At 39.5% G+C, this 23,151-nt stretch overlaps 1 protein-coding gene across 1 annotated transcript in view; it reads left to right on the forward strand.

Moving 5' to 3' along the window:
• Positions 1-23,151, forward strand: part of LOC109237719 (helicase and polymerase-containing protein TEBICHI) — a 53,264-nt gene that overhangs the window by 26,194 nt on the left and 3,919 nt on the right. Inside the window, exons 6-22 of the mRNA XM_019404074.1 lie at positions 191-296; positions 394-594; positions 787-987; positions 7,539-7,700; positions 7,792-8,031; positions 8,209-8,421; positions 8,721-9,071; positions 9,233-9,385; positions 10,423-10,638; positions 11,410-11,628; positions 11,701-11,818; positions 12,391-13,529; positions 13,832-14,029; positions 15,148-15,407; positions 16,734-16,923; positions 17,023-17,133; positions 17,214-17,566. Coding sequence (XP_019259619.1) covers positions 191-296; positions 394-594; positions 787-987; positions 7,539-7,700; positions 7,792-8,031; positions 8,209-8,421; positions 8,721-9,071; positions 9,233-9,385; positions 10,423-10,638; positions 11,410-11,628; positions 11,701-11,818; positions 12,391-13,529; positions 13,832-14,029; positions 15,148-15,407; positions 16,734-16,923; positions 17,023-17,133; positions 17,214-17,566 — 4,431 coding nt within the window. The remainder of the gene's footprint in view (positions 1-190; positions 297-393; positions 595-786; positions 988-7,538; positions 7,701-7,791; positions 8,032-8,208; positions 8,422-8,720; positions 9,072-9,232; positions 9,386-10,422; positions 10,639-11,409; positions 11,629-11,700; positions 11,819-12,390; positions 13,530-13,831; positions 14,030-15,147; positions 15,408-16,733; positions 16,924-17,022; positions 17,134-17,213; positions 17,567-23,151) is intronic.

A 23,151-nucleotide genomic window follows, 5' to 3' on the forward strand; every position in this document is an offset into this window, starting at 1 on the left:
TGCTTATTTGATCAGGTCCTTTACTATCTTTTTTGCCCTTTGGGTATTGAACTTCTGGAAGCCACTACAAGTAGAAACTTTGTTCTGGAAATATTGTTTTTGTTGCTTTCTGTTCTTTCAGTGATACTTTTATATAACAGATTTCAGAGCACCTCTCTGTTGTTTAACCAGGATTCTTTATTTTCTGTAGTGCTGGTAAAAGTTTTGTTGCTGAGATATTGATGTTACGTAGAATTTTATCATCCGGAAAAATGGGTCTTCTTGTACTACCATATGTATCCATTTGTGCAGAGAAGGTGATGTTATCTTTTAGCTTTCAAAGTGGTCTTTATTATAAATATTAGGATATATAGCATATTTACTTCGTATCATGTCCTGTATAAACTTGTTCAGGCAGAACATCTTGAGGTCCTTTTGGAACCAGTTGGGAAGCATGTTCGCAGTTATTATGGTAATCAGGGAGGCGGTAGTCTTCCAAAGGACACTGCTATAGCTGTCTGCACTATTGAGAAGGCAAATTCCTTAATTAACCGACTGCTAGAAGAGGGTCGTTTGTCAGAGCTTGGTATCATAGTGATTGATGAACTCCACATGGTATTGACTTTAACGTTCTTTTCTGTTATTGTTTTATTTTATTTTAATGATGTCCAGCTAAACCTTCCTATCATTTTAAGTTTACGTTCTATTTGCTCGGAGCTGCTGTTTTGGCGTCTTTGCTGGAACTCATAGTTATTTGTATTTATTAAATTCTAATTGTCTTGGTCTCTTGAGTTGCTTTCATGTTAGGTTGGAGACCAGAATAGGGGTTATCTATTGGAGTTGATGTTGACCAAGCTTCGCTATGCATCTGGTGAAGGAAATACAGAGTCTTCCAGTGGAGAAAGTTCAGGTTCTAGCAGTGGAAAAGTTGACCCTGCTGGCAGTCTCCAGATTGTTGGCATGAGTGCAACTCTGCCCAATGTGACAGCAGTCGCTGATTGGCTTCAAGTAAGATGAAATTCATTGCTTTTTAGTTCTTTCAATTAAAATCTTTATTGATAACACCCCATGCCAGTTTCAGAAGTATGTAAATGTTGGGTATATGGCTCAACCCGTCATCAATAGAGTTAGTCCTACAAAGGGGATTCTCTCTTTCCACCAAAAGCGTATATAAAACAAAAATGATCCTTTGTACTTCTACATCTCCTTACACCAAAAGTATAGATGAACAACAATAATCTATTTATATTTTTTTACATCAATTTCAATATTCTGGAACAAGTTGCCACTTTTTTCATTCCAAATGAGTCAAACGAGATATAATGTTGTTGTTCTCCAAGCTACCAGTTTTCTGTAACCTCTAAGAAACACTTAACAAACAGAAGACATGGGTCCATATCTGCGATGTGAAGCTGCAATACTAATAGGAGGTGGTTGTTTTTCAGGATTCTCCTTACACAAGAAACACTAGCTCACTAGAAGGTGATCTGTGTCCTCTCTATTTCCATCTTCGTTAGGTTATACGTCATTAAGATCGAGCGAAAAAACGAACTTTACAGTCAATTGGTATTCCAAAATATTCATCCACGCCCCCGTTTTCTCCCTTCCAAGTAACTCCATGTAACATGACTTTCCCACGAATGATTTTGCTTTGAACCCACCATACTATCTTGTATGATCCATCCGCTTCTACTAAGCAGTCATAGGATTTCCTTAAGAACTCCTCAACCCCATCCTAATCTGAATCCTGTGTTGCCATCCTGAAGCTTATATCCAATTTGATCCACCGGCCATTCCTTCTTAAATAATCAGCAATCATATTCTCTCTTTACCTGTTCACTGTACCAAACAGCTATTGATATGCATCCTTTAAAGTTATTCGATCACACAACAGATCCTTCCAAAAGCGAATCCTATCCCTATACATGTCAGTATAACATATGTACTTAGTGAACCCATCCTCCCCTTCATGTTCCCCTTCCTTGGGCTCACCTCATTAGAGTATGAGGGTGTTTGGCTAAGCTTATAAGCTGGTCAAACTAGCTTATAAGCACTTTTTGGCTTATCTACGCGTTTGGTAAAGTTAAAAGTGCTTATAAGTCAAAAATAAGCTAAAAGCACCAGCTTATGAATTTTAGCTTATAAGCACTTTAAGTTTGACCAAGATTTTTACTATTTTATCCTTAATATATTTCTTTTTAGAACAAAACTCTTACATCGATACTCACTGCCTTAAGTATTCAACCTAAACCTCCCCCCCTCCCCCCTCCCCCCTCCCCCACCTCTTCAAGTCTGCAATTCTCATTGACTATTAAGATAAGCAAATTCTCGATTCCTTTGCATACTTATATCTATGTGATTGTGTATTAATCTTTGAATTGTATGTAATAAATGAGGACATATCAAATTTTTGGTGTATTGCTTTCTAAGTGTTGTGGTGATGAAGACAACGTTTGTTTCTCTTCAAATAATTTGTCTTATTTAGGTTTATTTTTTACTGAGAAACTTTTGTCAATTTGTTAATTATTATAACTTATGATTATATGCTTATCATAAAATAAATTATATTTATCATAAAAATTATCTTATCTAAGCACAGTTGTATTTAAAATAAAATGAGAAATAGAATATTTTGTATTTGAATCGATCTGGAATTTAAAATTTTGAAGAAATTATGCCCTTATAAGTGTAAACAGTTCTAAGGTTGTTTAAGTCATTTTAACATAAAAAGAGTTTATCAGCATTTTTTTATTAAATATTGCAGCAACTTATTATCAATTTTAGCACTTGTACCCAAACACGTAACTGCTTATTTATTAAATCAGTTTCAGCACCAAATGCTTATTAACCACTTCAAATCAGCTAATCCAAACCGGCTCTATGTCATCTCATCTGAGAACTATCTATTGTTTAAAGCTTCATATTCAACACTTAAGATAAAAAAGAATAGAAGCTTCATACCCTGCGACTATTATCCTTCTCCATAACATATTTACTTCCACCGTAGTTGTTCAATTTTCTCATGTTAAAGGTTTGGCATTCTTCGGATCTCTGAACCCTCCGTGCCCCTCCCCCCAATAAGTGAGGGCTTTGGTTATTTCCGAATCTTCCAAATGATATTTCTCTTCCTCCTCCTTTCCTTCCCTCAAAGTTGCTCATCATTTTCTCCAATCTGGTTGCAGTACTTAAGGGCATAGTAAAAAATAGAACGGACATCTTGTACTACTTTTAACACTTTAGCAAAGACATGAATGTGGTAGATTGGCATAAGTTTGGATTACCATAGTTGCGTACTAAAGAGCATTTTATGCCTGAGTTGTGAAGATGACATAAGCGTAGAATGGTTTTCTCTTGGAAGATTCTTTGACTATGTCTCTTAATCTTCTAATGTTGAACCTGCATTCTTGGCTCAAGAACATCTTGTCATATCTCGGGTAATAAATCCTTTTTCATGGCTATTTCTTATTCTCAATCTCTTCCAACATTCACATTGACAAATTGGTCCCAGACCATGGCAGTTGGAATAGGTCAATCTTCTTCCCTTCATTGACTTCAAATTTAGTCGTATATTTTTCAGGCTGTCACTTTAATCTCATATCAATGAGTCATTTCCCAAATGTATAACTGATTAGTGACTTTTTCAATCACTTTGTTTCCTAACACGATCAACAATATGCGGTGGATAATTTGTTGCTGACGTGTGTCAGATGGACTTCATCTTCTCAAATTTTTGAAATCACCACAGCTTGTCCTGTTTCCGCGAGTTACTCCATATAAGGTTGAAATATCCTAATCTATCTTGTGAGAAAGCACGGGAGAAAAAATCTTATTAATTATCTAAAGTGTTGTACAATGCCCTATTTATATACAGTGATTACATAATAATAGGTATCTACTTCCCGATGTGGGACACTATACATGACTAACTACTTAACACTCCCTCTCAAGCCGGTGCATATAAATCATATGTACCGAGCTTGTTACAGATGTAACTAAACGAGAACCAGTAAGAGACTTAGTGAAAATATCTGCTAGTTGATCATTCGACTTCACAAACTTTGTAGCAATATCTCCTGAGAGTATCTTTTCTCTGACAAAGTGATAGTCGATCTCAATGTGTTTAGTCCTCTCATGGAACACCAGATTTGACGCAATATGAAGAGCATCTTGATTATCACACACCAGTTCCGTCTTGCTGATTTCTCCGAACTTCAACTCCTTGAGCAACTGCTTGACCCAAACTAGCTCACACGTTGCCATAGCCATGGCCCGATATTCGGCTTCGGCGCTAGATCGAGCAACTACATTCTGTTTCTTGCTCTTCCAAGAGACCAAATTACCTCCTACTAGAACACAATATCCAGATGTAGAACGTCTATCAGAAGGTGATCCTGCCCAATCAGCATCTGTGTACCCAACAACCTGCTCGTGGCCTCGATCCTCGAATAGTAATCATTTGCCTGGAGTTGACTTTATATACTGAAGAATGCGAACAACTGCATCCCAGTGACTATCACAGAGAGAATCCATAAACTGACTTACAACACTCACCGGAAAAGAAATGTCAGGTCTAGTCACCGTGAGGTAATTCAATCTGCCAACCAACCTTCTATATCTCGTAGGATCTCTAAGAGGCTCCCCCTGTCCAGGCAGAAGCTTAGCATTCGGATCCATAGGAGTGTCAATAGGTATGCAACCCATCATTCCAGTCTCCTCAAGAATGTCTAAGGCATACTTCCGCTGTGAAATAACAATACCTGAGCTAGACTGAGCGACCTCAATACCTAGAAAATACTTCAATCTGCCCAGATCCTTATTCTGGAAGTGCTGAAAGAGATGCTGCTTCAGATTAGTAATACCATCCTAATCATTGCTAGTAATAACAATATTATCAACATAAACCACCAGATAAATACACAGATTAGGAGCAGAATGCCGATAAAACACAGAGTGATCAGCTTCACCACGAGTCATGCCGAACTCCAGAATAACTGTGCTAAACTTGCCAAACCAAGCTCGAGGGGACTTTCAAACCATATAGTGACCTGCGCAATCGGCATACAAGACCACTAGACTCCCCCTAACCAACAAAACCAAGTGGTTGCTCCATATAAACTTCTTCCTCAAGATCACCGTGGAGAAAAGCATTCTTAATGTCTAACTGATAAAGAGGCCAATGACGTACACCAACCATGGATAAAAAGAGACGAACAGATGCTACTTTAGCCATGGGAGAGAAAGTGTCACTATAATCAAGCCCAAAAATCTGAGTGTATCCTTTTGCTACTAGACGAGCCTTAAGCCGATCAACCTGGCCTGATGCTAGACGTGGACGACGATGATAAGTCAAGGGTGGTGGAGTTGCAGAAGGTTGAACTGGACTAGGTGGTGGACTGGAGCTATAGGTGGTGGATCTGCAATTGGAGCTGTAGGTGGTGGAGCTGGATTTGTAAAGGAAGATGAATGGGAGATAGTTACTGAATCTTCAAAAGATGAAACTGGTAGCACCTCAGAAATATCTAAGTGATTACCTGGACCTATGAAGTATGATTTGGGTTTCAAAGAAGGTAACATCAGCGGACATAAGGTACCGCTGGAGGTCAGGAGAATAGCATCGATACCCCATTTGCATTCTCGAGTAACCTAGAAATACGCACTTAAGAGCACGAGGAGCTAACTTATCTTTTCCTGGAGTAAGGTTATGAACAAAACACGTGCTTCCAAAGACACGGGGTGGAAGAGAGAACAAAGGTAAGTGGGGAAACATGAGAGAGAATGGAACTTGATTCTAGATAGCTGAAGATGACATACGATTAATAAGATAGCAAGATGTAAGAACTGCAACCCCCCCCCCCCCCCCCCCCCCCAAAAAAAAAGCAACGAAACATGAGATTGTATGAGTAGGTACGAGCAGTTTCAATAAGATGTCTATTCTTTCTTTCAGCTACCCTATTTTGTTGAGATGTATACGGACAAGATGTTTGATGAATAATCCCATGAGAGTTCATAAACTGCTGAAATGGGGAAGGCAAATACTCTGGGGCATTATCACTACGAAATGTGCGGATAGAAACCCCAAATTGATTTTGAATTTCAGCGTGGAAGGTCTAGAAAATAGAAAACAACTCAGACCGATTTTTCATCAAAAATATCCAAGTGCACCTCGAATAATCATCAATGAAACTGACAAAGAAGCGGAATCCCAAGGTAGAACTGACCCGACTAGGACCCCAAACATCTGATGGACTAAAGTGAAAAGTGACTCTGCTCGATTATCAAGACGCCGAGGGAAATGGAGCGGGTATGCTAACCGAGCTGACATGACTCACACTCGAGAGTGGACAAGTGAGATAAACTAGGTACCATTTTCTGGAGTTTTGACAAACTGAGATGTCCCAACCGTTTATGTAATAAATCTGGTGAATCGGTAACAAGACAAGTTATTGAAGGAAGACAAGATGTGAGGCCATGTGATTTTGCAAGGATAAGGTAATAAAGTCCATCCGATTCACACCCGGTACCAATGCTCTGATACCATGTGAGAAAGCACGAGGGAAAAAATCTTATTAATTATCTAAAGTGTTGTACAATCCCCTATTTATATACAATGATTACATAATAATAGGTATCTACTTCCCGATGTGGGACACTATACATGACTAACTACTTAACATATCTGAATTTAAAAAAAATAATACCTGATTTGTCTCACCTCTCTATCTTAGAATGTTAGTCATGTCAACTTGGTTACATGCTGTTCTTCCTTCTCCAGTCATCTTGATAATCAGCAAGATTCCCTTTCTCTTTAGTCCATTCACATGTTTCAGTCCTGACTGAATCAGATCATTCCAGTCATATTACAACAGACTTTGTGGTAGGATTGCCACAGGCGTTTAGGAGATTTGACGCTATTTGGGTCATTGTGGATAAATTGACCAAGTCTACGCAGTTCATTCCAGTCACGACTTCCTACATTTCGGAGCAGATGGCTAAGATCTACATCAAAGAGATCCCATCCTTCTCTTAAACTATATATGTTAGCTCCCATAAGGCATAACTGAGATAGGTGTGTCCAATTGTACATACCTCTATTACTGTTGAAAGTAAACTTAGAAAGCTTATATTTCTCTGCTTGAATTGTAAAAATTCTTAATCTTCACTAACTGGGTACCTAGTACCCTTCTTCACCTTGCTTCTTTTACCTATTGAAACTTATACTTTTACCTCCATTCACATGTTTCAGTCCTAACTGAATCAGATCAACCTTGAGCATCGTTTTATGTTTACAATTTGATTTTTATGTTGTTCAACTTAATTAAACAATAATCTGAGGTCTTCCCTGTTACATTGTTATATGAGGAAATGGAGCAATTGAAGCTACAAATCATCTTGCTTTTAAGCAATTTGGATCACCAACACTGTGGTGAAATTCTACCTTACTTTATCTTCATGTGTTTTACTCTACCTGTTTGTGTTTTATGTATGTGAATATGGGGAATCAGTGCCTCTTCGTGCATTTTATCCTGAATGCCTCATGAAGCTTTTATTGTTTCTTGCAGGCAGCTTTGTATCAGACCGAGTTTCGGCCTGTTCCACTGGAAGAATATATAAAAGTAGGCAGTACAATTTATAACCGAAAAATGGACATTGTCAGGACAGTCTCAAAAGCAGCTGAGCTTAGTGGTAAAGATCCAGATCACATTGTGGAGCTCTGCAATGAGGTATAATCTTCTCTGTTACTTTCGTTAGTAGAACTTTATTTTGTTGAGAAAAGTAATAGAAGGAAAGCTATATCAATCTGAGATTTATCAGGTTGTCCAAGAAGGCCACTCAGTGCTAATTTTCTGTTCAAGTCGCAAAGGATGTGAATCTACTGCTAGGCATGTGGCGAAGTATCTTAAAAGATTTTCCTTGAATCACCTGAGCAACCAAAATGAGTCAATTGATATTACTTCTGCTATTGATGCTTTGCGAAGATCTCCAGCTGGATTGGATCCTGTACTGGAAGAGACTCTTCCTGCTGGTGTCGCCTATCACCATGCTGGACTCACAGTAATGTCATTTTAAAGTATTGTGTATCTTTTGTTTCTTTAGTATGTATATTGATTGTTATGTGTTACATGTTTTCTTTAGTTCTCTTGATTTTCTTGTTTACTTTGTTGGTGGTTTTCTTTTTCCATTATTTTGGAGTAAATCTCCATTCATATGAGGTTTTTTTCTACCATGAAGGTTGAGGAAAGAGAAACGGTTGAAACCTGTTACCGCAGAGGACTTGTACGTGTCTTAACAGCTACATCAACCTTAGCTGCGGGGATTAACCTCCCTGCTCGGAGAGTTATTTTCCGACAACCACGTATTGGTCGTGACTTTATTGATGGCACAAGGTACCGACAGATGGCTGGTCGGGCTGGTCGGACGGGTATAGATACAAAAGGAGAAAGTGTACGTTTTGGCCCTTTCCTATTCTTTTCTTTTTCTTGCTCATTCCAAGCTTGCATACTTGGAGAGGAAAAGGATTTTCAGTCACAATCTGTAATTTGTAGGTCTGATTTGCGAGCTATTCTCAGTAACATGCTAGATAAGTTACAATTTTGAACTTGTTTACACCTGTTTGACTCTATTCTCATATATTTTTCTTTTTCTGTCCGTATTTGCGTTGTTTTCCTTTCTATTTAAGTCTTCACTGCGTCTTAAGTGTGCTATATTAAGCTTAATGTTGAAATATTGTTTTATTACATCAGGTGCTGATCTGCAAGCCAGAAGAGGTCAAACGAATAATGGCACTTCTTAATGAGAGCTGTCCACCGTTGCATTCTTGTTTATCGGAAGATAAGAATGGGATGATTCACGCAATATTAGAAGTTGTTGCAGGTGGTATTGTTCAAACAGCCAGTGACATTAACCGGTATGTTAGGTGTACCCTTCTCAATTCAACAAAACCATTTGATGATGTGGTTAAATCAGCACAAGATTCTCTTTGCTGGTTATGCCATAAAAAATTTCTTCAATGGAGTGAAGATACCAAGTTATACACAGTCACACCTCTTGGTCGTGCATCTTTTGGCAGTTCTCTCTCCCCTGAAGAATCACTGGTAACATCTGAAGTTGTTTCCACTTGCTATCACTTTTTCGTCATATTATTTCTTGTCAATTTGTGTTTCTACCCAAGTGGTCATTGTTAACATTTACGCAAATGAGTGGAGTACAAATATTGGAATGGGAATCCAATAATGCTCATTCTCTTGTTTTCTAGGTTGTCTTGGATGATTTGATTAGAGCGAGGGAAGGTTTTGTGCTTGCATCTGATATGCATGTTGTTTACTTAGTGACACCCATTAATGTTGATGTTGAGCCTGACTGGGAACTGTATTACCAGAGGTTCATGGAGTTGTCTGCCCTGGATCAGGTAACTGAACTATAGAGTTTTGCTCCATAATCATCAGTTCGTTTCTAAAGCATTGTCATAGTTGCATGATTTTTTTTCTTTTTTGTTGGGGAGGGGGTTGTGTGTTTTTATTTCCCAAGTTGTTCTACGCTCTGTCCTCCTGTCTTCTCTGTGAGATTGCCCCATATCCTTCTTGTTGTATTTGCTTTATTGAACCTTACATGCTGTTAGATTATCCTTCACTTGCTTATTGTTCAGGAGTTCACCTTTGCTACGCCTTTCACTCATTTGATGTATTTTCCAATAGAGAATAGACGAATAATATGACCAGTAGACTTCAAGTATTAGCCAAGGCAGTACTTCACACTCTTAAATTATTCAGCTCCTGTCAATTATCTAAAACATATTCATCTCCTGCCTTGACAAATAAGTTTGGATGGGTTGAGCTTTTTCTAATGTTTGTCAGCTTTGCAAGGAAAGCATGCTAATGATTTATGAGCTTTGTTTTGTATAGTTGAAAAAGAGTTCTTGTTACATGCAAGGTACTGTAGTTTGGAGCTAATTTCTTGTTCTCTGACACAGGAAGTGTATGACTTCTTAATGTTAAATGCATAACGTAAGTTCTTTGTCTTCAAGGATTTGTAGCTGAAGTATCTTGCATAGTCAACTAGGATGCAAGGTTAACTGGTAAATTATGGAGTTTTTATTTTCTTCCTCTACCCTAAAGTATCTTATTACATCAAGAAATACAGGGAAAAAAATGTTCTTCAGCAGGAACAGGTATTTTAATGATTGGTCACTTGGTTTTAAGTCCTCAATAGTCAATGCTAATTGAATACTTTAGCTTGAAGGTTTAATCAGTTAATGTTCAAAGAGATTTTACTGCTTCCAGACAGCTTCTGTGTGCTATAAGGTGGCATGCCAAGATTTGACGTCATGAATTTGTGCTTGGTTGCTAATTTGATTGTTGTCTGACATTATTTAAGAAGATAAATTTGTTCCTACAATCATGATGATTGCGATGCAGATAATCGTGCGCTGTGTGTTTTGATGTGCAGTCAGTTGGTAATCGGGTTGGAGTTCAAGAACCCTTTTTGATGCGAATGGCTCATGGTGCACCAGTTCGTACATCTTATAGGTCAAAGGCTGGTACTAAAGGGTTACAGGGGAAGTTTGATAACAGATCTCTGAATGACCATATGCCTTCAGATGAACACATGCTTCGCATTTGTAGGAGATTCTTTGTGGCTCTTATACTGTCAAGGCTCGTGCAGGTACAATCTGTGAAATGAATATCAAACACTACTGTATCTCTGTCTGTCACCTCTTCTTCATGGAATTCATAGTTTCAGTATACAACACATTCATTATGCTTTATTGCGAAAACCTGCTGTTAGAATAGTACTCCCTCTATCCCAATATATGTGACACACTTTCCTTTTTAGTCTGTCCCAAAAAGAATGTCACTTTTCTATATTTAGAAATAATTTAACTTTAAAATTCCCATTCTTATCGACGACAAAAAAGACGAGGTTTCTGTTGGAGGGTCCCTGACGCCCCGAGTAGTGAAATGATTTATAGCCACACAGATGTCTAAGGCTTGTTTTAGACCACAAGTTGCAAAAGTCTTCATTTTTTTTCTTCTTAAACTCCATGCCAAATCAAATGGTGCCACATAAATTGGGACGGAGGGAGTAAGTTTTAGTGTTAGAATGTTAGAGTTTAGTATTAGTGGAGTTGTGTTCTTATGTGAGATAGTCCCGCATTGGACAATCATCATCTGTTTCTTGTATTTAACAGCTAGAAATAGGTGTGCCTTGTGTTCCTCAAATCATCTAATCTTCAATATATATTTTTTATTCTCCTATTGCACCTGCAAGTACTGAACTCGATGATTTGCATCATTTTACTCCTTCAACACTTTTTTCTCTAGCTAATTGTTGATATATTGCAATGCTTGTCTCTCACTGATTTGTCTCTTAGTTGCTTAAGAAGTAGGCTTTTCATAGTCTTCCTAATTCGAAGTGTCTCATTATGGGATGAAGGAAGTGCCAGTTGTCGAGGTTTGTGATGCGTTTAAGGTCGCAAGGGGGATGGTTCAGGCCTTACAAGAAAATGCTGGAAGGTTTGCTTCCATGGTTTCTGTCTTCTGTGAGAGGCTTGGTTGGCATGATCTTGAAGGATTAGTATCAAAGTTCCAAAATCGTGTCTCATTTGGAGTGAGGGCAGAGATTGTAGAGCTCACCACCATTCCATATGTTAAGGTAACTGAATTTCTCCTTTTATATTTTCTATATATTTTGGTCAAGTTCTTTAAACTAATTAGAAGTCACCAGGGTTCCCGGGCTCGAGCACTGTATAAAGCTGGTTTGCGGACACCTGAAGCAATTGCTGAAGCATCAATTCCTGAGATTGTCAAAGTACTTTTTGAGTCTTCATCATGGGCTGACCAAGGTGAGGTTTCAATGATTTGGGCCCACGTTGATGGTCTGTTACTTACCCTTAATGCTTCACGTGCTGGATGGAGACCATTACTTTCTTTGCGTTTATCCGTGGAGTGGTCTATCTGGTTTTGACATCCCTACATTTGAGAAGCAATGTGGAAATAATAAACTATGATGCTTATGAGTTATGACTCACTTTTCATATGGTTCTGTAAGGTTTACAAGATTTTGTAACAAGCAACAGAAGTTGAGAAATGTAATGTCACCATCAGTCTTGTTGCTTCAGTATGCTTCTTCCTTCTATGGTTCATGTTTCCTTGCAGTATGCTGGATTAATTTTTTCTTATTCATTTGATGCAACACTAGAGTCTCCACTTCCGATTTGAACATGAAACCACATTCAATATATTGTACTTCTGATGGCATGCATATTTTAACTATCCCCTTATTCCTTCTACTGGCATTCCTTCAGGTTTTCATTATGCATACCAATTTTCCTGTGATTTAATACATGGATAGCCATTTTAAATGATTTATTTATTTGTCTGTTAATTGGGAAAATTGCTTTATCAACTATGGAAGGTTCTGCACAACGGAGGATCCAATTAGGAGTTGCAAAAAAGATAAAAAATGGTGCACGCAAGATTGTTCTTGATAAAGCTGAGGAAGCAAGGCTTGCTGCATTCTCAGCTTTCAGGTCGCTTGGACTTGATGTCCCAACGCTTGCCCAGCCTGTCATATCTACTGCTGCTGGACATACTGCTCGCAAAGAAGCTAGTACCTCCTCTGCAGAAGGGTCAACTAGTAGCTTTGTTAGACTGGAGAACGCGAATCAAGTCCTTTCCACATTATCCCTGGAAAGAAGTAAGGAGGTCAATGTTACTATTTCTGATGTAGGCGGAGATAATTCAAAGAGGAAAACAGTTTCTGACAAAGAGGCATTTGATATAGAAGGATCAAATGGTCTTAGTGGTGAACTTCATGAAACTACTCATCATATTGATAATGCAAAGACTTCCCCACCAACTTTAAAAATTAAGGGCATTGAAGAAGGTGGTACTTATGAGTATCATAATCATGTTGGGAAGCAGCAATGTGAAGGAGGTGAGATATGTAATGGAAGAGTCAAAGAAGCATCAGAGAAGGGTCCTTTAAATGCTACTGCTGTTGCTGGTGGATTTGATTCTTTCCTGGGTCTCTGGGAAGCTGCTGGAGAGTTCTACTTTGATGTCCACTTCAGCAAAAAGTCTGCACTGAACAGCATTGCCCCTTTTGAAATATATGGCATAGCCATTTGTTGGGAAGACTCTCCCGTTTATTATGTAAATCTTCCGAGAGACTTATTTTGGTCCAACAGTAGAAGGAAAAGCCAATCATCGCCCATTACCTGTGGTGATACTGGGAGTTCTCTACCACCAAAGCTTCAGTGGGAGATAGCAATACAGCGATGGAATAGAATTAGTACCATAATGAGGAAAAAAGATATAAAAAAGTTTACATGGAATTTAAAAGTTCAGATTCAGGTACTCAAGCATCCTACTGTTTCAATTCAGAGATTTGGTGGCTTGAGTCAATTGGTCAAGACTGTTGGTGTGGATCTTATTGAGAACAATTGCTTTCTGTTGTCTCCTGTTTCTGTTCAAGATGCAATTGACTTGTGTATAGTAGCTTGGATCCTCTGGCCTGATGAGGAGAAAGGTTCTAGCCCAAGTATAGAAAAGGTAACTCTATTGTCTCATTAGTAATCAGCTCGAACATATTATCGTTTGTCCGCATAGAGGTTGTTATGCAGAGTGCTGCTTTTTCCCCCCTGTGCGAGGTCTATGAAATGCTGTCACTGAGGTATCTGTTAACTAGATAATCTAGTCTTTCACTGTCCTGTAACATCCTGTGCTGGATCATCGTCTTATAGGTTCAATATCTAATGATACTACTGTAATTGGGAGTGACCCATTGAGTAATTGATGATTATAAGTGCATTAGTGTCTAAAATGTGTCCTCTAAGGTTACCCTATTCCTGCAGGAAGTGAAGAAACGGTTATCCATTGAGGCTGCTGCTGCCGCTAATCGAAATGGTAGATGGAAGAATCAGATGCGGCAAGTTGCTCATAATGGTTGTTGTCGTCGAGTAGCACAAACACGAGCCTTGTGTTCTGTTCTATGGAAACTAGTCATTTCTGAAGGACTTGCTGAGGCACTTGGAGCAACTGAAATGCCATTGGTAAAAAGATATTTGCATGCGATCCATTTCTAGTGCAACCATACAATATTTAATCCCTTCTAGAAATCATTGCTTTGGTGGATTTCATCTTTCAATCTAACTTGTGATAGGTTGATATTAAATCCTGCAAAATAAGGGAAGTGTAAGCTTTTTCTGTCTCTCTTGCTATAGGGAGATCAAAGTTATCCAACCTTTCACTGGTCTACCCATAACAAGTTAATTCGTTACTGCCACATCGGGGATATGAGGAAAGGGCAGGCTTACCACAAGTTCGTGCAACTTTATTCCGGTTGCTATGGCAGAATTGAATTCTTTGCTATAAATAAATTATTGTCCATAGTAAAGTTGGCCTTTTCCGAGTATTTTAATGCTTACCCAACAGTGGACAAAAAATTGGATTATGTGTGATCAGTGATGAATTCTAATTTTTTTTAATTCAAGATATCAAGTTAAGAAGAAAACTGATATAGATAGTGTTTATTCTATCAATCTTATTCTCTTTCTTTATGTGAGGCAGAATAAGCTGGCATGAGCCTTAAAGGCCAAATACATGTCAGTTGGGAAAAGGAAAGGAAACAAGTGTAACTTTCTACCTTGTAGGGTGTTGTATCACGAAATTTGCTAGCTATAAAGTAGTAATTGTCCTTCCCCACTTTCCATATGAGAACTGAAAAAGTATCCGTTTATTTTGGTGCTGCAGATTTGTAAAATTTATTGTTCATTGTCTAATCGATACAACAATGTCTATGCCTCTGCAGAAAAAGAAATCTTTTCAAATTGGGATTTTAAATAGAGTATAAGCAATGAGCTGAAGTATCTTTCCCTGGAAGAAGATCTATCTCACTACTAAGAATGTTTTGACCTTCATCTCTTTCTTAGTGTAATTTATTATTTATTTATTTATGTAATTTAGATGCTTCCAAAAACTGTTTGGTTCTCAAGCAAAATAGAACTGCTTCTTTTTCTAAATATTTCAAGCTTTTATACTAGAGAGAATTACTATCCCATTATTCCTGGTTGGAGAACAATGATTCAAATGTTCTGCAAATTTTTATTACTTGTCAAAGGCATGTCATTCTCAATGTTGGAAGTAATTGATATCTGTGTTTATCTTGTAGGTTAATATTCTTGCAGACATGGAGCTCTGTGGAATAGGTGTTGACATGGAAGGGTGCCTGCAGGCACGACAAATTCTGGGAAGAAAGCTGAAGATTCTGGAAAAAGAAGCTTACAAGTTGGCTGGCATGACTTTTTCATTGTACACAGCAGCAGATATTGCAAATGTACTCTATGGGCATCTACAGCTCCCTATTCCAGAAGGACATAAAAAAGGAAAACAGCACCCTAGTACGGATAAGCATTGCTTGGATTTGCTAAGGTAGTGAAAGATATTTTTGTCAATATACTCCCTTCGGTCCAAAATAAGTGGTATTTTGGATGTTTTCACACAGATTAAGAAATTTATCTTTTAGCATTAATTAACAATGAAATTGACCATATTAACCTTTACTATCTCACATAAATACTCCTCACACATACTCCAACACTATTTACTCCAAGGACAATGTAGGAAAAAAATAATTAATTCATTCTTGAAATCTGGAAAAATCACTTATTTTGGACCACAAAAAAAAGGCCAAAAAATCACTTATTTTGGACCGGAGGGAGTAATACCTATTCAAGCAAGTTACCTTGTGTTTCACTTGAAACTTGGTGCCATTCAACTCTGACCTTCTACTGCATGATTATGTTTTGTGCGGCTATCTAGGATCATTTATCCTCTGGTCCTCATCCCAACAAAAGAAGTAAATAAGAAAGAGACCTTAGCTAATAGCTAGGGCCAGTTGCATTGTTAACCCACAAGGTTTTACGTCATTTTTGTTTAGTATTTTCCAGAGTGAGTTGTGTTATCCTCTTTGTCTATGCTGCCTTAACAATCCCTAAGCCCCCTCCCCAACAGAAGAAGTGAAGAGAACCTTTAGCTTGGGCCATCTTCATTGTCAGACCACTAGTTTCTTTAGTTGTACTTCCTCTTTGTCTATGCTGCCTATTATGACTAATCATAATTCCCTTGACCCACACCCAACAAAAGAGTAAAAAGAACCATTAGCTCGGACATGTTCATTGTTATGGCACTCGTTTCTGTGTCCTTTTGTATTCCATGGCTGTATGTTGCTCTTTGTCTAGGCTGCCTGTTGTGACTACAATAAATTCCATATATACGATATCAAACCAGGTAGGATGTAGAGTTATTTAAGTTGGTACGCTTACATTAGGTCTGGTGTTCGCTAGGAGTTTCTAGTTTGTTGAAGATTGGTATATTTGGAGAACCTGTAGTGTTAGAGAACCCCTAGTTTGTTTCAAAAGAAAGTTACGAGTGTTGGAATAAATATCTTCATATGGCAGACCCCAAACAGTTCGGGGTTCAGGCACAATTGATGTTTGTTCAAGCAATATGTGACGTTGTACTCAGATATCTGGTAGTTAGATGAGAAATGTCAGCTGCTCCAACTTGTAAGCTAAGCTGGTGGTCTTTTCATCAAATCCGCCGAGTAGTTAAGATTTCTTGCTTTCTAGAGCATCAATTGTTCCATTTTTTGCTTGTTTGCTTTATCATTAACTGGTATGCATGTCTAATGCTCTGTTCTAAATTCCATGGTATCTTCCTCATTGTTTATATTGAAGTTTTCCCCCTTTTATTCAGGAATGAACATCCAATAATTCCTGTCATTAAAGAGCACCGAACCCTAGCAAAACTCTTGAATTGTACATTGGGGTCAATTTGTTCACTTGCTAGACTATCTATGAGGACACAGAGGTACACACTACATGGTCATTGGCTCCAGACGTCAACAGCAACAGGGCGACTGTCAATGGAGGAACCTAACCTTCAGGTTCTATTTTTATTCCATTGTTTCATTGTTATTAATGTATCATCCTCTCAAAGGTAATATAACCTATGTGGTTGATTTATCTTTTTGTCATACGTATAGTGTGTTGAACATATGGTTGACTTCAAAATGAATAAGGAGGACGAAGCCGTTGGTCAGCTAGATGTCAATAATTATAAGATCAATGCTCGTGATTTTTTTGTATCTACTCAGGTATCTCTCGGGTAATCTTAAGTTTCTGTAAATATCTTTTTGGATGGTTTCAACCAAATATTTTATTTGCTCTTTTGCAGGAGAATTGGTTACTATTAACAGCAGATTATTCCCAGATAGAACTGAGATTGATGGCCCATTTCTCTAAAGATTCCTCATTGATCGAGCTGCTCAGTGAACCCCATGGTGATGTCTTCACCATGATTGCTGCAAAATGGACAGGTAAAGCAGAGTCTGTTGTGAGTCAAGAGGAGCGAGATCAAACTAAAAGGTTGGTTTACGGCATTCTTTATGGAATGGGAGCTAAGAGCCTTGCAGAACAAATAGATTGTAGTTCAGATGAAGCTGCTGAAAGAATCAAAAGCTTTAAAAGATCTTTCCCTGGTGTTGCTTCCTGGCTACAGGAAGCAGTTACATCTTGCCGTGAGAAAGGGTGAGTTCAATTCGTTAAAGTTAGTTTCACTAGTTTTTGGTTTTCTAGCTTTTTTTTCTGAAAGTTACAGCTATTATTCTATGGTCCAGAAGTTGGCATAAGTGGTCTGAACTTTGTGTGTACATATGTATTTATGGGTAATTTTTTATATTAACATTGAGCAGATTGTATATACCCAAAGCTAGAGAGAACCTTAATCTATTTACTTAATTGACAAGAAAAATAAGCTGCATAAACCAAGGAGATTCATGATTTACCCTTGACTATGAAAACAGCAACAAACAACAACAACCACCCAGTAAAATCCCACAAGTGGGGTCTGGGGAGGGTAGTATCTACGCAGACCTTACCCCTACCCCGAAGGAGTAGGGAGGCTGTTTCCGGAAGACCCTCGGCTCAAGATAAGAAGAAAAACAAAAAGGAGAGAATGTTAGTTTCACCACAGAGATCATAGGAAAAATAGGAACATAAAATGCAGAAGGAAAAATGCAAAACAAAAACAAAAATGATGGCTAGTAAATAAGTCCTGCACCGAAAAGAGAAAATAGTAAGACATGACAATGCCCCTAGCTATCTCAGACAAAAACCCTACCAGCTCACAACAGTACAAGGTAATGCAAGACTCAACTACCTTCTAGCCTACAACCGTAATACTCGACCTCCACAACTTCCTATCAAGTGTCATGTCCTCGGAAATCTGAAGCCTCGCCATATCCTGCCTGATCAGTTCTCCCCAATACTTCTTAGGCCGCCCTCTACCTCTTGTCGTGCCCTCCACAACCAGTCGCTCACACTTCCTTACTGGAGCATCTGGGCTTCTCCTCTGTACATGTCCGAATCATGTGAGCCTCGCTTCCCGCATCTTGTCATCAATGGGAGCCACGTGCACCTTCTCCCGGATATCATCATTTCTAATCTTGTCCATCCTAGTGTGCCCGCACATCCACCTCAACATCCTCATTTCTGCTACTTTCATCTTTTATGTGAGTTCTTAACAGGCCAACACTCAGCCCCATACATCATGGCCGGTCTAACCACCGCTTTATAGAACTTACCTTTGAGTATCGTTGGCACTCTCTTGTCACACAAAACTCCAGATGCTAATCTCCACTTCATCCAACCTACCCCAATACGGTGTGCGACATCCTCATCGATCTCCCCTTCCCCGAGGATAACCGACCCAAGGTACTTGAAGCTGCCTCTACTAGGGATAACCTGTGATTCAAGCCTCACATCCACGCCCACTTCCCCCGGCTCAGTGCTGAACTTACACTCCAGGTATTCCGTCTTCGTTCTGCTCAGCTTGAAACCTTTAGACTCAAGAGTCTGTCTCCAAACTTCTAGTCTCTCGTTAACACCGGCTCGTGACTCATCAATCAGAACTATGTCATCGGCAAATAGCATGCACCATGGCACCTCTCCTTGAATATGGTTTGTTAATGCATCTATCACCAGGGCGAATAAGAACGGACTGAGCGCAGAGCCTTGGTGTAACCCCATTTCAACCGGAAAATGCTCCGAGTCGCCTCCTACTGTCCTAACCCGAGTCTTAGCCCCATCATACATGTCCCTAATCGCCATAATATAGGGAACCGACATACCTTTTGTCTCCAAGCATCTCCAGAGAACTTCTCTTGGAACCTTGTCATACGCTTTCTCTGGGTCAATAAACACCATGTGCAGATCCTTTTTCTCTCTCTGTACAGTTCCACCAACCTCCTAACAAGGTGTATAGCTTCTGTGGTAGAACGACCCGGCATAAACCCGAACTGGTTTTCGGATACAGACACTGTCATCCTGACCCTCGCTTCAACGACCCTCTCCCATACTTTCATGGTATGACTCAGTAATTTGATACCCCTATAATTGTTACAACTTTGGATATCACCTTTGTTCTTATACAATGGAACCACCGTACTCCACCTCCACTCATCCGGCATCCTCTTCGCCTTAAAAATAACATTAAACAACCCAGTCAACCACTCCAAAACTGCTCTCCCTACACACTTCCAAAATTCCACCGGAATCTCGTCTGGCCTGGTTGCTCTGCCCCTACTCATCTTACGCATAGCCCCCACAACCTCCTCAGCCTTGATACGCCTGCAGTGCCCGAAGTCACGGTGACTCTCGGAATTCTCCAATTTGCCTAGCACAATATCCCGATCCCTTTTTTCATTCAGAAGTTTATGGAAGTAAGTCTGCCATCTCCTCTTAATCTGGGCATCTTCCATCAGTATCCTACCATTTTCGTCCTTGATGCATCTCACTTGGTCCAAATCCCGAGCCTTACTCTTTCAACTTGGCTAGCCGGAATAACTTCTTCTCCCCACCCTTTTCCCCTAGTTCCTCGTACATACGACCATAAGCTGCAGTCTTAGCCTCCGTGACTGACAATTTAGCTTCCTTCCTAGCTACCTTATATCTCTCCATGCACGCTCGCCTCTCCTCCTCACCTATGCTCCCCACTAACTTCATGTATGCTGCCTTCTTCGCTTCCACTTTACCCTGGACCACTTCATTCCACCACCAGTCTCCTTTATGCCCACCAGAGACACCGGTCGTGACCCCTAATACCTCTCTCGCAGATGCCCTTATACAGTCTGCTGTAGCTGACCACATAGTGTTTGCGTCCCCACTGCTCCTCCAAGCACCCATAGCCGACAGCCGCCACTCCAACTCTTGGGCTTTATCCTTAGTCAATGCTCCCCACCTGATTCTCGGTGTTCCCCGAGTAGTCCGTTTCCTCCTCTTGAACCTAATACCAACGTCTATCACCAAGAGTCTATGCTGCGTCGCGAGTGTCTCACTCGGAATCACCTTGCAGTTGTTGCACATCCCGCTGTCACACCTCCTGAGGAGGAGATAGTCAATCTGAGTCTTCGCTACCGCTTTCTGGAAAGTAACCAAATGCTCATTCCTCTTCGGAAATCTAGAGTTCGCAATCACCAACCCGAAAGCCTTAGCGAAGTCCAACAGCATGTTACCTCCTCCGTTCCTCTCCCCAAAACCAAAGCCTCCATGCACCTCGCCATAACCACCTGCGGTCGCCCCAATATGACCATTGAAATCCCCTCCTATGAATAGGTTCTCGGCAGGCGGAACCTGGCGCACAATCTCATCTATCCCCTCCCAGAAGCGGCGTTTAACCTCCTCATCTAGGCCCGCATGCGGCGCATAGGCGCTAATGACGTTTAGGGTGTACTCACCAACCACCAACTTAATAACCATCAATCTATCATTCACTCGTCTAACTTCGACCACAGACTCTCTGAGTTCCCTATCCACCAAGATACCCACTCCATTCTTACCTCTCTCGACTCCTGAGTACCAAAGTTTATGCCCGTCCGCATCCTTCGCACTCGACCCTACCCACCTTGTCTCGTGGACACACGCTATATTGACCCTTCTCTTCTGGAGAATCTTCGCCAACTCTATAGACTTACCCGTCAATGTAGCTACGTTCCATGACCCGATTCTTAACCTATAGACACCCTTGTTCCCTTTACCTCCCCCGCCTCCCGACCCACCCCCTAACCCCTGCCCTACCTCCCGCCCCACCCCCCGCTCCCCCCGAGGACATGACCTCACTCAACCATCCCAGACCACAGTCACTATACCTACGACAGACTAAGGGGAATCACTAACACACACAAGGCAACCGACCAAGCTAGACAAAGACACTCTACAACTATAAACGCACTAATACGATGGATAAACAAATAGGAACAAAGATTCCAATAATTTAACTAACACAATAAAAGGAAAATGAATAAGGGGAGGTACCAACTCCCGCGGGTAGAACCTGGGGTTGTCTTGGTATATACGACGACGTTGCGTCCACCTAGCACGTTCGCGTCCAACTCCCGCCGACCCTTGTTGACCCTTATCGGGGATGTTCCTTTTGTTTGCACACGCACGTCCCGCTCACCGCTAATAGCCACAATCCCTAACCTGAAATACACACAAAACACCACGAAGACAAACATAGAAGGGGGGTTGTCACCGCTACCACTGGTGAGGCCCCACCTGTAGCAAAGGAGCGCAAAAAGGATGTAATAAAACCTCAAATTGTTTTTTTTTAAATAAAAAATAAAATAAAATAAATTAAAACTATAAAACTCCTTTTTTCAAAATACCAGCAAAAAGTTAAATAAGCCTGAAAAGTCAAACTTTAGTGAACTACCATAAAACAAGCACAAAATTGATATTGAAACAAAAATATTACAACAACAAAGTATATAGCACACATTTAACCATGGAACACAGTATATAGCACACATTTACACCAAAACATAAACATAAAACTAACATAAATATCGGAGACCGATCTTCACACTAACACAATTCAAATAAACCAAAATCAGGTTAAATAAGATGAAATAAAATGAAACCTGTAAACAAACCGAACAATAGAAATTGCAAGAATCTAACAGTAAACAAACTTATAAGTGACAGAGCAAAGCAAGGGAAAAATTGAAAATAAAGACAGAACGAAACAGGATAACGACTTTAGCCAAATCAACGGTTCAAAAACACCGAACAACAGATGGACTAAGAGATAGACCAAGAGAAAAAGAACATAAGAAGTCAACACATTCAAAGAATTGAGCGGATCTGTGGGCAAAGCGAATCCAAGGTCACACAAATATGAATCCAAGGTCCTAGTGCTTTGTGAAAAACAGAAATCATAAAATCAAAAAGAATCAAAGGTAAAGTATGCTTGAAATAAATCGAATTTATATTAGTCAATAGAAAGAGGTGAAGAATTCCTTTAAAGTTAACAGAGTTAAGCGAATCTATATGGGTGACGGAGGTTGAATCTCGCCGGACTCCGGTCGCTGGACGTCGGCTGCTTTCCGTTGGAGAGATTGGAGGAACGTCTAGTCTAGAAAGAAAGACGTAGTCAAATAATCCTTCGCATTATTATTTTAATTAGCTAAAACAATTATATCAATCTAAGGCTCATGATCACTTTGGCCCAATTTTGCTTCAGATCTTTCATTTTATGTTTTAAAAATTGTGTTGCTATTTTTTTCTCTTTATTACTTCCATTTCATTATGATGTATTAGATGCAGATAAGAGTAATTTTGGTTGAAGTACTTGAAACTAATTTGATGTCCTAATATCAAGCTACTACAGGTTTCCGTTTAATGTTTTTAATCACTGGTTTAGGTGAAAAAAATAATCTCCGGTTTATATTTTTTACTTAAGCTTTCCTTCTTTCTTTTTAAGCTTGTATAGATGTGGTTTGCTAGTGGTAGTAACATTTCTCCTTATTTTGCCTCGTGCCTGCCGCAGCAATCACAGAAACCCTGGCTCTGTCCCTGTTCATGCACATATGTGTTTCTTATAAATTTCTTGCAAGGGCTAACATTCAGGGTCATTTAATGGCAGTGTTGCACGTAGTGGATCATAAGTTGCCTTTGTTTCCTTCTCCTGTGCACTTATTGAAAAAGTCTCATTCCTGGATGAGAAAATACCTGCTACAGTATCTGATTTTTTATATATTAACTGGAGGATCTTTTTTTTGGTCTCTTTTTTGTGTTCTTTTATATATTAACTGTAGGATCTTTTTTCTGGTCTC

The sequence above is a fragment of the Nicotiana attenuata genome, unplaced genomic scaffold, assembly GCF_001879085.1.
Source record: "Nicotiana attenuata strain UT unplaced genomic scaffold, NIATTr2, whole genome shotgun sequence".
Classification (NCBI taxonomy): domain Eukaryota; kingdom Viridiplantae; phylum Streptophyta; class Magnoliopsida; order Solanales; family Solanaceae; genus Nicotiana; species Nicotiana attenuata.